General features: G+C 50.3%; 1 protein-coding gene and 1 long non-coding RNA gene across 3 annotated transcripts; both read left to right on the plus strand.

Annotated features, from left to right (window-relative positions):
- Positions 1 to 3,093: 3,093 nt before the first annotated feature.
- On the plus strand, positions 3,094 to 12,016 carry LOC143783510 (uncharacterized). Of its 2 annotated transcripts, none has more exons than XM_077271901.1 (3): positions 3,094 to 3,288; positions 7,037 to 7,174; positions 10,806 to 12,016. In XM_077271901.1, exons 1-3 carry the CDS (start codon positions 3,236 to 3,238, stop codon positions 10,966 to 10,968), a joined length of 354 nt encoding a protein of 117 aa, XP_077128016.1. In that variant the 5' UTR covers positions 3,094 to 3,235; the 3' UTR covers positions 10,969 to 12,016. The 2 variants fall into 2 exon arrangements, with proteins under 2 accessions (XP_077128016.1, XP_077128015.1); XM_077271900.1 differs by lacking the exon at positions 3,094 to 3,288 and adding an exon at positions 3,889 to 4,152.
- Positions 12,017 to 14,045: 2,029 nt separating this feature from the next.
- Positions 14,046 to 16,649, plus strand: LOC143783511 (uncharacterized). The gene is made up of 2 exons (XR_013217221.1): positions 14,046 to 16,190; positions 16,368 to 16,649. It is a non-coding gene; the product is annotated as an uncharacterized LOC143783511 (long non-coding RNA).
- The last annotated feature ends 667 nt before the right edge of the window (positions 16,650 to 17,316 follow it).

A 17,316-nucleotide genomic window follows, 5' to 3' on the forward strand; every position in this document is an offset into this window, starting at 1 on the left:
TGAGTGCCCTGGTGTCGCCCGGCCTGGCCTGAGTGCCCTGGTGTCGCCCGGCCTGAGTGCCCTGGTGTCGCCCGGCCTGGGTGCCCTGGTGTCGCCCGGCCTGGCCTGAGTGCCCTGGTGTCGCCCGGCCTGAGTGCCCTGGTGTCGCCCGGCCTGGCCTGAATGCCCTGGTGACGCCCGGCCTGAGTGCCCTGGTGTCGCCCGGCCTGTCCTGAGTGCCCTGGTGTCGCCTGGCCTGGCCTGAGTGTCCTGGTGTCGCCCGGCCTGGCCTGAGTGCCCTGGTGTCGCCCGGCCTGGCCTGAGTGCCCTGGTGTCGCCCGGCCTGAGTGCCCTGGTGTCGCCCGGCCTGAGTGCCCTGGTGTCGCCCGGCCTGGCCTGAGAGCCCTGGTGTCGCCCGGCCTGGCCTGAGTGCCCTGGTGTCGCCCGACCTGAGTGCCCTGGTGTCGCCCGGCCTGGCCTGTGTGCCCTGGTGTTGCCCGGCCTGAGTGCCCTGGTGTCGCCCGGCCTGGCCTGAGTGCCCTGGTGTCGCCCGGCCTGAGTGCCCTGGTGTCGCCCGGCCTGGCCTGAGTGCCCTGGTGTCGCCTGGCCTGGCCTGAGTGCCCTGGTGTCGCCCGGCCTGAGTGCCCTGGTGTCGCCCGGCCTGAGTGCCCTGGTGTCGCCCGGCCTGGCCTGAGTGCTCTGGTGTCGCCCGGCCTGGCCTAAGTGCCCTGGTGTCGCCCGGCCTGGCCTGAATGCCCTGGTGCCGCCCGGCCTGGCCTGAGTGCCCTGGTACCGCCCGGCCGGGCCTGAGTGCCCTTGTGCTGCCCGGCCTGGCCTGAGTTCCCTGGTGCCGACCGGCCTGGCCTGAGTTCCCTGCTGTCGCCCGGCCTGAGTGCCCTGGTGTCGCCCGGCCTGGCCTGAGTGCCCTGGTGTCGCCCGGCCTGTCCTGAGTGCCCTGGTGTCGCCCGGCCTGAGTGCCCTGGTGTCGCCCGGCCTGGCCTGAGTGCCCTGGTGTCACCCGGCCTGGCCTGACTGCCCTGGTGTCGCCCGGCCTGGCCTGAGTGCCTTGGTGTCGCCCGGCCTGGCCTGAGTGCCCTGGTGTCGCCCGGCCTTGCCTGAGTGCCCTGGTGTCGCCCGGCCTGCCCTGAGTGCCCTGGTGTCGCTTGGCCTGAGTGCCCTGGTGTCGCCTGGCCTGGCCTGAGTGCCCTGGTGTCGCCCGACCTGGCCTGAGTGCCCTGGTGTCGCCCGGCCTGGCCTGAGTGCCCTGGTGTCGCCCGGCCTGGCCTGAGTGCCCTGGTGTCGCCCGGCCTGGCCTGAGTGCCCTGGTGTCGCCCGGCCTGGCCTGAGTGCCCTGGTGTCGCCCGGCCTGGCCTGAGTGCCCTGGTGTCGCCCGGCCTGAGTGCCCTGGTGTCGCCCGGCCTGAGTGCCCTGGTGTCGCCCGGCCTGGCCTGAGTGCCCTGGTGTCGCCCGGCCTGAGTGCCTTGGTGTCGCCCGGCCTGAGTGCCCTGGTGTCGCCCGGCCTAAGTGCCCTGGTGTCGCCCGGCCTGGCCTGAGTGCCCTGGTGTCGCCCGGCCTGGCCTGAGTGCCCTGGTGTCGCCCGGCCTGAGTGCCCTGGTGTCGCCCGGCCTGAGTGCCCTGGTGTCGCCCGGCCTGGCCTGAGTGCCCTGGTGTCGCCCGACTTGGCCTGAGTGCCCGGGTGTTGCCCGGCCTGAGTGCCCTGGTGTCGCCCGGCCTGAGTGCCCTGGTGTCGCCCGGCCTGAGTGCCCTGGTGTCGCCCGGCCTGGCCTGAGTGCCCTGGTGTCGCCCAGCCTGAGTGCCCTTGTGTCGCCCGGCCTGAGTGCCCTGGTGTCGCCCGGCCTGGCCTGAGTGTCACGGTGTCGCCCGGCCTGAGTTCCCTGGTGTCGCCCGGCCTGAGTGCTCTGGTGTCGCCCGGCCTGAGTGCCCTGGTGTCGCCCCGGCCTGGCCTGAGTGCCCTGGTGTCGCCCGGCCTGAGTGCCCTGGTGTCGCCCGGCCTGAGTGCCCTGGTGTCGCCCGGCCTGTGTGCCATGGTGTCGCCCGACCTGGCCTGAGTGCCCTGGTGTCGCCCGGCCTGAGTGCCCTGGTGTCGCCCGGCCTGAGTGCCCTGGTGTCACCCGGCCTGAGTGCCCTGGTGTCGCCCGGCCTGGCCTGAGTGCCCTGGTGTCGCCCGGCCTGAGTGCCCTGGTGTCGCCCGGCCTGGCCTGAGTGCCCTGGTGTCGCCCGGCCTGAGTGCCCTGGTGTCGCCCGGCCTGTCCTGAGTGCCCTGGTGTCGCCTGGCCTGGCCTGAGTGTCCTGGTGTCGCCCGGCCTGGCCTGAGTGCCCTGGTGTCGCCCGGCCTGGCCTGAGTGCCCTGGTGTCGCCCGGCCTGAGTGCCCTGGTGTCGCCCGGCCTGAGTGCCCTGGTGTCGCCCGTCCTGGCCTGAGAGCCCTGGTGTCGCCCGGCCTGGCCTGAGTGCCCTGGTGTCGCCCGACCTGAGTGCCCTGGTGTCGCCCGGCCTGGCCTGAGTGCCCTGGTGTCGCCCGGCCTGAGTGCCCTGGTGTCGCCCGGCCTGGGTGCCCTGGTGTCGCCCGGCCTGGCCTGAGTGCCCTGGTGTCGCCCGGCCTGAGTGCCCTGGTGTCGCCCGGCCTGGCCTGAATGCCCTGGTGACGCCCGGCCTGAGTGCCCTGGTGTCGCCCGGCCTGTCCTGAGTGCCCTGGTGTCGCCTGGCCTGGCCTGAGTGTCCTGGTGTCGCCCGGCCTGGCCTGAGTGCCCTGGTGTCGCCCGGCCTGGCCTGAGTGCCCTGGTGTCGCCCGGCCTGAGTGCCCTGGTGTCGCCCGGCCTGAGTGCCCTGGTGTCGCCCGGCCTGGCCTGAGAGCCCTGATGTCGCCCGGCCTGGCCTGAGTGCCCTGGTGTCGCCCGACCTGAGTGCCCTGGTGTCGCCCGGCCTGGCCTGTGTGCCCTGGTGTTGCCCGGCCTGAGTGCCCTGGTGTCGCCCGGCCTGGCCTGAGTGCCCTGGTGTCGCCCGGCCTGAGTGCCCTGGTGTCGCCCGGCCTGGCCTGAGTGCCCTGGTGTCGCCTGGCCTGGCCTGAGTGCCCTGGTGTCGCCCGGCCTGAGTGCCCTGGTGTCGCCCGGCCTGGCCTGAGTGCCCTGGTGTCGCCCGGCCTGGCCTGAGCGCCCTGGTGTGGCTCGGTGTCGCCCGGCCTGGCCTGAGCACCCTTCAGGAGCATTATAATGACACTTCTTTCTTTAGGGACATCGTATGGGGATTTGCTGGAGAAGATGGAAGTCTGCAGAGACAACGTCGTCTATAAGGTACCTGAGTGGAAAATGTTATTTGTGATTCTGACTAATTCTCATATGTGGCTTCACCCAATGAAAATGAACTGATTGAGACCAGGCACATCTAGTCAGAATGTTGCCAGAAGTATATAAATCAAATACTTGTGCTGACATGACTGTCCACCGGCAAGGGAGAATCCTAAAAGTGCAGGCTTCTGAATTCTCACGATTGCACCGCACAATGTCACCGGCAAGGGAGAATCCTAAAAGTACAGGCTTCTGAATTCTCACGATTGCACCGCACAATGTCAGGATTCAGCTCTGCTGTTCCAGCAGTCATTACATGGACACTTCACTCGTATGCGATTTTCATACTTATGGTCCTGTGACACCGAGCTTCTCTTCTGCTTCTCTGTTTTTCACTGAACATTGAGAGCATTAGGGAGAGCAACTCGTCGGTACATGACTAAATGTGCAAATCGCATATTTCCTTTGAGGGGGGAGCTCCAAACTGAATTCTCGCCCCGGGTGCCAGAAAACCTAGATACACCTGTTTCCCGCACTGCACTGAGAATCCGCCACCATGCCCGCCTCTTGATGCATTCGTGTAGCTCTCGGTGCCGGCCACGCCCCCTCTTTATGCTGGCCACACACCCTCTGCATACATGTCTTCGCTCAGTGGAGAGCACACTCTCACCATATCGGCCACATCCCCGTATTGATGCTCGTCATGCAAGCTCAGGATGCCTTCAATAGTCTCTCTGCTGCAGGCCAAGCCCCCTCTGTGTTACGGCCACACCGCCTTTGTCTGCTTCTGCTACCCAGGAAGAATCCTCACATACGACCCCAGCTCATCTCCACATTGCCACAGCAAAAACTGTTCTCCTGCAACATGAGGTAATAATTTGACCCAGCAGCAGCCAGGTCCTGCAGGAGATGACAGCAGTAGAGGTTGATTCCAGGCCATGGCAGTCAGCGGCAGCCTCTCAGGGCAGTGTGAGGGTAGTCAGCGGCAGCCTCTCAGGGCAGTGTGAGGGTAGTCAGCGGCAGCCTCTCAGGGCAATGTCAGGGTAGTCAGTGGCAGTTTCTCAGGGCAATGTCAGGGTAGTCAGTGGCAGTTTCTCAGGGCAGTCTCTCAGGGCAGTGAGTCACTGCAGTGTCAGGATGGACCCTGTGCCTGCAGTCAGGGTGGTATATGGGGTTCTGTGAGCCTGGAATGGCCACCCTTTTTTGCCTCTGCTCACGGGGCCCCAGGGACAATATTCGGCAGGTTCTGTATTCATCTGAATGTGCGGACGCGTGTTCATCTAAACGTGCGGACACGTTTTCAGCTGAAATGCATTGTTTTCTGCTAGCCCTGGAATACTTAATAGCATTCAGCCAATCAGAGGCTGGCAGATGACGTGAGTGCGTGGGTCGCCGGCGTATAATGTTAGTCATGCGCCACATATGACGACCACCCACTCTCTTGACAAGAGCTTGAAGCTGCAAAATATATGCAGCTAACATGCTCCTGTTCACGGAAAGCGGGTGCTTGTGCCAGGTGATGAGATGCCAGTCACATAAAAGTGTGACTCCAGCTGAAGGAAGAGGACAATGCTGGACCACGGCTGGGTGAGGAGGGAGGAGGAGGACAATGTTGGACTGTGATGGGTGAGGAGGAACTTTTTTTTTTTTCTTGTGCTACAGGCCGCAATATAGGGGCAAATGGGGGCAGGATGAAAATATATGGGAAAGGAAAGTGACACATGAGGATAGGGTTGGAGTGGCCTGTCGGGACAGCGGATAATCCTCGGTGGGCCCCGAACATTGAGATGGCCTGCCAGTAACATCGGGCCCACTCTATATCCGACCACGGGCCTATCAGAAACTGCAGCCACACGTCGCAAACTAGGTATTAAGATGGCCACAGGCGTTTGGGCCATCAGACGTCATTGCTATGCGCCGTGCTGATGTCAGCTCCCGATGCATAGCATTGACATTTAATAATCCCCGACCTATCAAAGGCCGCGCACATAAGCTAGCAGCCTGTGATAGGCCGGCGGCCATTGAACATCACTGCTATGCGCTGAGAGCTCACATCAGCATAGCAGTGAAGTGAGATGGCCCAAACGCCGGCGGGAGCATGAGGATAGAGCGGCTGAGCAGGTAAGATGGGTGATGGGATCAGAAGGCTCATCACTGCTGCATGTCCCTCATGCCCACTTACTGCAGCACAGCTCATGCAGGGAGAAGATGGCCCACAGAAGGAGAAGACTGCAGGGAAGGGAGACAGCACACAGTAGGAGAAGCCAGCGTAAAGGGCACGGGACAGCACACAAGGTGGAGAATACAGAGCAAAGGGGTTAGAGATAGAGCACACAGGGGGAACACACCGGGGATTGCTTCATGGATCGCTTCACTTTAATTTATATTGGGGGAAAATGACAGCCAGAAGTAACAAGAACTGCTGCTGCTCTCCATCTCTTTCTGGATGTAAGTTATGTTTAAAGGAAGTGAGAGGGGAGCGCCCGTTGATTGGCTGCACGGCTCACGTGAGATAGCATCATGTGAGACCTGGCACCAATAATGCTGAAACAATGCCGGCAAGGTGCAGATCATCTCTAAATCATAAAGATTTTGAGGCTGTCGCTTGGAAACTCACAGCTTCAACTCCCTCCATAAGTTTGGAATGGGACAGGCCTGGAGACTGGCTATGCCACTCCATGACCTTAATGTGCTTCTTTTTGAGCCACTCCTTTGTTTCCTTGGCTGTATATTTTGGGTCACTGTCATGCTGGAAGACCCAGTGTCATCAGCAGTGCTAAATGTGTGTGGTTGGGGCGTGAATATGGGTGTGACTAGTTGTGAAATAACTGTGGTCAGGGGCGTGGCCTAAGATTTGCTGCTGTGCCATAGCATGCCACAGACTTTTTCCCTCTTTCCCTTCTTCAAAAGCTGGGAGGTATGCACATATAATATAATGTCCCCACAGACCAATATAATATAATGTCCCCACAGACCCATATAATATAATGTCCCCCCCCCCCAGTTAGTGGACAAATAACATAAGAAAAGAATATATATATTTTATGCGACCCTACTCCAGGCTGCGGGTGCACTGTCACGTCTCAGTCGACGCTGGCCAGTGTCATGCAGTGACGTCATAACTCTGCCTGACGTCCCCTGCATGACACCGACCTCTAATGGCCAGAAGTAGCCTGTGTCCTGCTGAGGTAACAAGCAGAGCGCCTGATCTTCTACCCAGGGTGGCGCTGACACAGCAGGGAGGTACCGACGAACGGGGTCGGGCAGAGAGCGGTGTCAGGGACCGCCTGTGCCACGGCCATCACTGTGCTGCAGCTGGAGGGAGGAGCCTGTGTGGTGGCGCTGGCACACGACAGTTGGTGAGTTTGTTTATTTTTTTCCAATTGCGCCCTCTACAGCCCGGGAAGTGTTTACACGGTACATGTAATGTACTGCTTTATGCTGCTCGCACCCGCGCTCCTTCTACTGGAGGTTGCCAGTAACCGTCATGTCGCCTTTAGTACCAGGATGTCCATAGTTAAAGAGTTTATCATGTGCACAATAGCAGTAATTTTGGGGCTCATCCTGTGTTGTGGATATTAGGGGTGGTTGTTTTATCAGAGAGAAGCCTCTAAATAAAAATGTATTCCAGATTATAAACCATATTCCAATATCTTCAATGCAGTGAACATAATGCATTTCTGTAAGATATTGCTGTGCTTGTCCTGGACTTCTATAGTCTTATGACATCATCGCCTTCTCCCTTATTCCATAGCTCCATCCGCCAGTCGCAGCCGATCACTGGAGCAGAGCAGACAAGGGCAGAGCAGTCGTCTCACCGGCAGATGTGTCCAAACAAGACCAGCATTTTCTCCAGGCCACAGATGGAAGAATGGGATTTACTAAGTGACGGGTAAGGATGTATGTGTATTGTGTGTTTTTGAAACATATATCCATAATATAACGCTGGGAGCGTCACTCTGTCGCACCACTTTATAGACTGCGCAAACGCCTGCACAAACGCCTGCGCAGTCTGGACCCCACAGAGTGACGCAGCCCAGAGGAGATCGCGGTATGCGTAAGCACTGAACACATACCGCGATCTCCGACGAAGAAAAGGGACGTGCCAGGAGGGTGAGTATACCATATTCACCTGTCCCTGTTCCACCGCTGCTCGCCGCCGCCTTCCGCGTTCTCTGCCTCTGACGTTCAGGTCAGATGGCGCGATGACGTGACTAGTGTGCGCCTGCGCTGCCCTCTGACTGAACGGTCACACATAGAGCACCAGGAAGAAGGAGCGGCGCGCTGCGGTGGAACGGGGGACAAGTGAATATAGCAAGTGCCGGGGGCCTGAGCCAGCGGTGATACCGGCACCTGACCCCCATAACATAACGGTGTCCCTGCCTGCTCAGGCCCCCGGCACTCGATGCCCAGCGACGATAGGTGAGTATGTCTTTTTTTATTTATTTTTTTATTTTATATCGAAGCAGCATATGGGGCATATAATACTATGGAGCATCTTATGGGGGCCATCAACTTTTATGGAGCAGCATACGGGGCATATACTATGGAGCATCTTATGGGGGCCATCAACCTTTATGGAGCAGCATACTGGGCATATACTATGGAGCATCTTATGGGGGCCATCAACCTTTATGGAGCAGCGTACAGGGCATATGGATGGGAGCAGCACATTACAAAATGGGGGCGTAGGATGGGAGTACATACATGACAGAACGGGTGCGCCGGTTAGGAGCAGCACATGACAGACCTTCGGCTAAAGATGGGAGCAGCACATGACAGGATGGGGGCGCAGGAAGGGAGCAGCACATTACAGAATGGGGGCACAGGATGGGTGCAGCACATGATAGAATGGTTGTGCAAAATGGGAGCAGCACATGAGAGAATGGGGTGCAGGATCGGAGCAGCACATGACAGAATGGGGGCGCAGGAAGGGAGCAGCACATGACAGAATGGGGGCGCAGGATGGGAGCAGCACATGACAGGATGGGGGCGCAGGATGGGAGCAGCACATGACAGGATGGGGGCGCAGGATGGGAGCAGCACATGACAGAATGGGGGCGCAGGATGGCTGCAGCACATGACAGAATGGGGGCACAGGATGGGAGCAGCACATGACAGCATGGGGGCGCAGGATGGGAGCAGCACATGACAGAATGGGGCGCAGGATGGGAGCGCAGGATGGAAGCAGCACATGACAGAATGGGGGTGCAGGATGTGAGCACCACATGACAGAATGGGGGCGCAGGATGGGAGCAGCACATGACAGGATGGGGTGCAGGATGGGAGCAGCACATGACAGCATGGGGGTGCAAGATGAGAAGCACCACATGACAGGATGGGGGCACAGGATGGGAGCACATGACAGGATGAGGGCTCAGGAAGAGAGTAGCACATGACAAGATGGAGGCGCACAAAACAAGATGGGGGCTGCATATGACAGGATGTGAGCGCAAGATGGTAGCAGCACAGCACATGACAAGATTAGGGCGCAGGATGGAAGTACTACATACCAGGATGGAGACCATATGCCAATATAAATGCTCGCCACCCGGGAGTAGAACGGTTTCAATAGCTAGTGTGTGTGTGTGTGTGTTTGTGTGTGTGTATATATATATATATATATATATATATATATATATATATATATATATATATATATATATATACATACATGCATAATACATGTACATATGGTGTATGTGTTTATCAGAGGCATTGCTAAAGTTTTGGTTCAGGTGGGGCACAACTTCTGAGTGGGCCTCTAACCAGGTAACCTTGATTACAACTCGGTGATGCGCCCTAATAGTGGAGGAGAAACTCAGCAGCTGACCTCGCTGTTACTGAAGATGATCTCTATATAAAGACCAACATGGATATTACCGCCATATGGTCAGTGGTTGATATCAGTCCTACAAAACATATAACAGATCACTGCACAGTTACAGATGTCTTACCGCTGACATTCTTTCTGATGGAATCGTTCATTTTTCCCGTGTTTTCCATCTGGCACAGACCGACATGACAACTTCTTCCAGCCAGGACTCGTCTGCAGAGAATACAACAAAGACACATTTCACTTCTCACATTCCAGCCCCATCACCATCTCCAACCTGCACAAACTCCTCATCCTGCTGATACCCCAATACTGAGCCGCTGCTGCCCTGTGTTTCGCTATTACTGCACCTGAAACCCCAATACTGAGCCGCTGCTGACGTATGTGTTCCTATTACTGCACCTGATACCCCAATACTGAGCCGCTGCTGCCGTATGTGTTCCTATTACTGCACCTGATACTCCAATACTGAGCCGCTGCTGCCGTATGTGTCCCTATAACTACACCTATTGTGTGGTTCTCTGTACCCTCTAAATTCTAAAGCACCCCTCTATAATATAGTAATACTGGGTGCAAGTGCCCTAGATAACAGTGCCCATATTTTGCCCCCGAGAAAGTAATATTGCCCTGTGTGCCCCTTTGATAGCCACAGTAACCTGAGTTCCCCTGTAACAATAAGTGCCCACTTTACATTTAATAATGTCCCAAGTCTTTCCCCCTGTACAGCTCCCCTATACACAGCATGACGCTCTTATACACAGTATAATGCCCCCTCACTGTATAGTACCACCCACTCAGTATACTGACTCCTTAGTAGCCCCCAAACTGTTTGATGGCTCCAGCAATGTATAATGACCCCCACACTCCATACTGTATGATGGCCCCCTAGATAGCCTCCATATACAGTAGCATAATGCACCAGATAGTCCACAATATAAGGCAGCCCCCATAGTCAGACCCTGTAATAAGGCGGCAGATCCCCATAGGCAGACCCTGTAATAAGGCAGCAGCACCCATAAAAATAAATAAATACTCCTCTTCTTCCTGGTTCCTGCGCTGCTCCCACTGATCTCCTGACAGTGGGCGCCAGGCAGTGATATCATCGCGCCCGCTGTCAGGCGCCGACACTGACAGGGGAATGATGGGAGAAGGAGCGCAGCGCTCCTTCTCCCATCAATGCGATCAGCTGTATCGGCTAAATGCCTGTACAGCTGATCTTCCGATGACAGCGGGGGGCTCACTGTGTGCAGTGTGTATGAATGTGTGCAGTGTATATATGGGGTATGTACATTATGTGTAATGTATAGCTTTATTCCAGTTGCTCTTATGCTCTCTCTAGTGGTGGCTGCAGGTAGTTATCATGTAATCTTTTACATAACTGTATACAGTATATAGCAAAATCTGATCTCTACATGAGAGAAAATGAGCGCTGATTACTATTAGTACCAGGATTATATATACACATTTTGTCATTAATGATATAGTGATTTTGCCATAGTGATATTTACTGAGGAGTTTAATCGAGTTACCTCGAAAGAAATGTTAAAAATTATAACACATATTACAATACTTTCAATACAGTGAAAATAATGTATTTCTGTATGCGATATTGCTGGACTGGTCCTGGCTTCTCGAATGACCTCATCGGCTTCTCTTTGACATCATCGCCTTCTCCCTTATTCCATAGCTCCATCTGCCACTCGCACCAGTTGCAGCCCTTCACTCGAGCAGAGCAGACAAGAGCAGAGCAGTCGTCTCACTGGCAGATGTCCTTCCCTTCGGTGCCAAACAAGACCAGCATTTTCCTCAGGCCACAGATGGAAGATTGTGATTTACGAAGTGACGGATAAGTACCAAAGACCCCTTTCCGTATTTCTCCCCTCCACTGTCTTCCCTGTGGCATAACTTTCTAGGATCCCAGTACAATGGCAGCAGTATTGCAGGCTATAAGGATTGCAGCAGGTGTCCTTCCTTGCCTGGGATCATAATATGTGTTTACTGTGCTGACTGTTGGAGAGATGGATGGTTCCTATAGATGAAGGCCATGCCGTTTGTGCTAAAACCTACTAAAAATAAGGAAGTAGTGTAGGTCAGGCATAGAGAAAATGGGAGTTTCATAAATACATATTATAGCTATTGTGTAATAGTCAGACCTCACATGCAGAGTTTGCATGATATACCTTACAGCTACTTTATCTAAATTAGAAGCAAATAGTTTGAAGATTAATTATACTTAAATGGCAGAAAATGCACCTATCATGGTGATGGATAGGACAGCTAGAGGGGATATGGAGGAGGCTGTTTTTGATAGGTGTAATTTAAACCTTTTGCTAATAATTTATGGAAAGTATCATAGTTTTCATACTATTACATGCACCTTAATTTAAAACACTCCACAGCTTTAAACAGTAAAAAAAATACGAAAAACACTTGGAGCTAGTTAAAATTTCCTAAAGGTGTAAAATTTGTGGACGATTTGATAACACTAACTTTACTGCTGTAGATTGCAATAGAGTGGATAAAGATCTAATGTTAGTATTTCTATACAGCATGTATACTAAAGATATATAACTTTAAAGCAGGCAATTTATGTGCATTCTCTACAGCATAAATATAAAGACATCACTGCTGCATGCACAGTAGATGTACACTAAGCTCTGCTATGCATGCACAAAGCTCTGCTACATACATACACAGTTCAGTTACACACAGCTTTCCTACATACACACATCTCTGCTGTACATACACAAACCTCTCCAACATACTCGCAGCTCAGCTACATTCAAACACACAGCTCTCTTACATTCACACTCATATAGCTTTCCTACATACACGCACAGTCACACCAAAATCTCATATATAATACGCACATGACTCCACTATATGCACTCACATACACAGATAGATATATATATATATATATATATATATATATATAATATACAAAAACACATGCAGACACACAAGCACTGTATACATTATTTTGAAATTCCTTTCAGGAATGTGACTGATCACATGATATGAAAGGTCTTTCAGCTACACAGGACATGCAGTATCCATGCAGGTTCCAATGTCTTACTCTCCTCTACCGAGCCGATCAGATAGATCAATGTGGGTCAGGCACAGAGAGAACAATTCTCTCAGTGATCATGTCAGCTGTCAGCATTCTCATTCAGAAAAGGCTGCCTCTAGACTGTAAAACGCATACAGCAAGGTTTTTCTTTGCGAAAAAGTGTGTCTTAATGTCAAATAGTTACTAGAGCTAGAAAATATATTTGTTTATAGTGCATTTTTGATATTTATGTTGTCACTGGTCAAAACCAAGAGTTTTAGGCTATGTGCACACGTTCAGGATTTCTTGCAGAAATTTCCTGAGCAAAACCGGACATTTTCTGCAAGAAATCCACAGGCGTTTTTTGCGCGTTTTTTTTCCGGAGCCTCCCAATGCATTAAATAGCGGGAAAAACACAAAAAATCCGCAAAATTAATGAACATGCTGCGTTTTTTACCGCGATGCGTTTTTTTTCACGGAAAAAAACGCATCATGTGCACAAAAATTGCGGAATGCATTTTAAATGATGGGATGCCTAATGTATGCGTTTTTATGCGGTTTTTATGCGTTTTTATAGCGAAAAAACGCGAAAAACCTGCAATGTGTGCACACAGCCTAACCATGCTGGGTTCTTTTGTAGAGCCTTTATCACTGATACGTTGTCACACTCTTGCCTACAATTTTAGTGTTCTTCCAGTAAACTTTATAAACCTTACAGCCTATTTAGAAGGCAAATTGAGATTTAGTTAAGTAATTGGGGCCCGTTAAATACCATTAATGGTGCCCTGTTCAGGAGATGTATGGTTCCTTTAGATGAACGCCACGCCATTATGTGCTAATACTTACTAAAAAAAATGAAGTAGTGTAGGTCAGGCATAGAGAAAATAGAAGTTTCATAAATACATATTACTGCTATTGTGTAATAGGGAGACCTCACATGCAGAGTTTGCATGATGTACCTTACAGCTGCTTTATCTAAATTAGAAGCAAATTGTTTGAAGGTTAATTCTACTTAAATGGCAGAAAATGCAAAGATGGATAGGACAGCTAGCGGGGATATGGAGGAGGCTGTTTTTTGATAGGTGTAATTTAAACATTTTGCTAATTATAGAAAGTATCATATTTTTCAAACTGTTAGACGCACCTTAATTTAAAACACACCACAGCTTTAAATAGTAAAACAATAGGAAAAGCACTTTTGCAGCTAGTTAAAATTTCCTGGAAGTATAAATTTGTGGATGATTTGATGACACTTACTTTATCCACTCTATTGAAATCTACAGTAGTAAAGATCTAATGTTACTATGCAGCATGTATACTATACATATATAACTTTAAAGCAGGCAGTGTATGCATTTTCTAATGTTAGTATTTCTATACAGCACGTATACTAAAGATATATAACTTTAATGCAGGCAATTTATGTGCATTCTCTGCAGCATACATATAAGTACATCACTGCTGCATACACAGTAGATGCACACTAAGCTCTGCATGAACAAAGCTCTGCTACATAGATACATACAGTTCAGTTACACACAGCTGTCCTACATTCACACATCTCTGCTGTACATACACAAACCTCTCCAATATGCTCGCAGCTCAGCTACATGCAAACACACAGCTCTCCTACGTTCACACTCACATAGCTCTCCTATGTACATGCACAGTCACACAAAAATCTCATAAATATGCTCACAGCTCCACTATATGCACTCGCACACAGATAAGTATGTATGTGTATATGTTTGTGTGTGTATATATATATATATATATATATATATATATATATATATATATATATATATATATATATATATATATATATATATATATATTATAATATTACAAACACACGTATACACACAAGCGCTGTATACATTAAAACATTTTGAGATTCCTTTCAGGAATGTGACTGATCACATAATGTGCAAGGTCCTTCAGCTACACAGGACATGCAGTATCCTTGCAGGTCCCAATATCTTTCTCTCCTGTACTGCACCGATCAGATAGATCAGCGTGGGTCAGGCACAGAGAGAACAGTTCTCTCAGTGATCAGGAGTGATGCTGTCAGCATTCTCATTCAGAATAAGCTGCCTCCGGACTGTAAGACGCATAGAGGTTTTTTTTTCTTTTGTGATAAAAAGTATAAATGCAAAAGAGACCAAATCCAGAGTATCTTATGGAAAAATAGTACCTTTACTATACAAAATAGAATACTAATGACATTAATCAGAGTATAGCTAACCAAGTAGGATAGGAGAGGTACATAATCACTATGTGAAGCAGAATAAATGATGCACACTATATGGAGTATTCCTAGTCTATTAATTATGATGTAACAATCCAATTATTATAATGTAAACTCACTTATAAAGACCATGACTATAGTAGTAACAAATCAAAAATTTAAAATATATTAAGGCTCATTGAATAGTTTATCCCAAATAACAATGTATAAAGTGCATGTGCACGGGAATGTTTTACAACACAGCTACTTGCAACCACTTACTTCCTAACAAGACTACTATAGTAGGAGGTTATTGCACAAGTTATCCTTAGAAAATAAAGTGCAAAAATGCATGAAAAACTAAATGCAAAGCGTAAGGGATGCAGAGCTACATAGTTTAAATAAGTAAACAAAATAAACAAAAGTTAGCCTAGCCAGTAATGGCACTTCCACATTAAATACTGTACTTATAAATACATAGGAAGCAGATGGCCAATTAAGTTAAAAATTACAAGAATCTTTATTAAAAAAATGCTGCTGGAGAAAAGAGCGCAATAGGGTCTTATCCGAGATACAATTAATTAGGTAGATCAGATTCTACTCACCAATTTGAGCCGAACGAAAGGCTCATAGATATATCCTGCTGTAGCAGATCCACAGCTCCACGCGTGACCAACAGAGGTAAAAAAAAGGGGGAAAACGTGGATTTCAACGCGTTTCAAAGTACAAGACTTCTTCTTGTGGTGTCCTGATGAAGAAGTCTTGTACTTTCAAATGCGTTGAATAAATCCATGATCTAATGGCTACATATTTGGACCTTGAATCATTCAGCAGGAATATTCTTGTCAAAATATATATGTACAATATTTTTCTTTTAGATAAGTTGGTCTTTTGTTGCTAAGTTAAGACAGAGGAGGAATCCACATTAATCCAATTTTTTAAAAATGTTCATGCGGCTAGTGCTTGTACAGTTCGACGTAAGTACATAAACATAGGATTTTCCAATAAGTAATGATTTAATTCAAGTGATTTAATGATATTAAAGGAGGGTCAGTAAGACATTTGTGCTAGTCTATTCACCAAATAATTTCCAACAAAGCAAGATGAATCACATAGTAGTGAGAGAACCAAAGAACTAAAATGCACACTCCTCATACAAACCTTATGCACCTTTCACATGATAATAGTGCTGTTTTCAGTGCTTGCTAGTGCTACAGATAGTTCTATGTAGTATTTGTGCCAGAGTATAAACCGTGCAGTACACAAGTTTAAGGTGCATAGTGCTATTCAATCATTAGTGACAAAGAGGAGAGAAAAAGTACTAAATACATAACCTGGCTGCAGAAGGCTCCCCGACGCACGTTTCGCGTTAGCTTCTTCTTTTATGGGAGTCATATACTTTTTAGCAAGGTTTTTCTTTGTGAAAAAGTATGTCTTATTGTCTAATAGTTACTGGAGCTAGAAAATGCATGGCAAAAATACACTGTAAACAAATGTATGTGTAACGCCGGTGGGTTTATACCTTGTTTCTTTGGTGTTTCTCTGCATGTCTCTGCTGTAACCCTTTGCTCCTCTCCCTCTAACTTGCAGGGATACTATAGTATGTTACCTGTATGGATGCAGCTCAGTTCCCTGTGCCGCTGCGTATCTGTACATGTACTGTGATGTCTGCTTGACCACCCGCATGTGCGCTCCCTGGCTGCCGCTGTGGAAGCTATCCCCAGGTTGCAAGGTCCTCTGCAGCTGGTGCATGACTTTCCACATGTGTTCAGGCTAGCAGTCGCTGCCAGGTGCCCTAAGCCACAGTTCCTGTGCTGTCTGTGCTGTAATGGTTTCTGTTTGTGCTTAATGTGCGCGCTGCCACACCTACCCTGCTTTTATTAGGGTTTGTGTGTGCACCTGTGTTGCTTTCCTCAGCCTATTGCTGATGAGCAGCTCCTATATAAACTCTCTCTTTCCTGTCCCAGGTCCAGTCCGGCGTAGCTTGCACCATCTCGCTTTAGTTCCTTCCTAGGTCCGATGCCCGGAGCATGACGGCCAGAGCTAGGAACTTGATGACCACCGCTGCCTGGTCCTGTGCCATCCGTTTCCCAGCCAATGACCTGGGCTGCCTCTCTAGTATCCCAGATGTCTGTCCGGTGTCCCTGGTGGCGCCCAGCCTGAGTCCTGGTGGCGCCCAGCCTGGATCTTAACATCATTGTTTTGTTTATGTACTATGATTTTATTTAAGTAAACTTTGTTTCTACATACCTGAAGTGTGCGATGTAATCTAGTTCTGCACATTGCCATCTGCTCAGCTGCCACAGACCTACTACACCACCCTGATCTCCTCCCATTTTATAGAGAAAATAGATAATATCCGTCAGGAAATACGCTCCCAGCCACCAAGTGCCGTAACTCTCATCCCCCCTGCATTTCCCCTGGCTCAATCTCCAGATGTCACAACTCACCTAACTACAATCTCCACAGTTTTCAACATCATGTCCGCTCTCTATCTGAAACTCAACCTCTACAAAACTGAACTTCTACTGCTCCCGCCATCTACTAACCTCCCTAAATCTGACATTTCCCTCTTTGTCGGTGACACCATAATAACACCCCGTCAGCAGGCGCACTGTCTGGGTGTTCTGTTTGACTCCGATCTCTCCTTCACCTCCCACATACAATGTCTTGCCCGCTCGTGCCGCTTACACCTAAAGAACATCTGGAGAATCCGCCCTTTTCTCTCCATGGAAACAACAAAAACCCTCACTGTCTCCCTGATCCACTCCCGCCTGGACTACTACAATTCTCTATTAATTGGCCTCCCCCTCACTCGATTTTCCCCTCTCCAGTCTATCCTTAATGCAGCAGCAAGGGTCGTCCATCTAGCTAATTGGTATTTAGATTTGTGTGTGTGTGTGTAGCCCATTCACT

Source organism: Ranitomeya variabilis, chromosome 6 (genome assembly GCF_051348905.1).
Source record: "Ranitomeya variabilis isolate aRanVar5 chromosome 6, aRanVar5.hap1, whole genome shotgun sequence".
Taxonomy (NCBI): Eukaryota; Metazoa; Chordata; class Amphibia; order Anura; family Dendrobatidae; genus Ranitomeya; species Ranitomeya variabilis.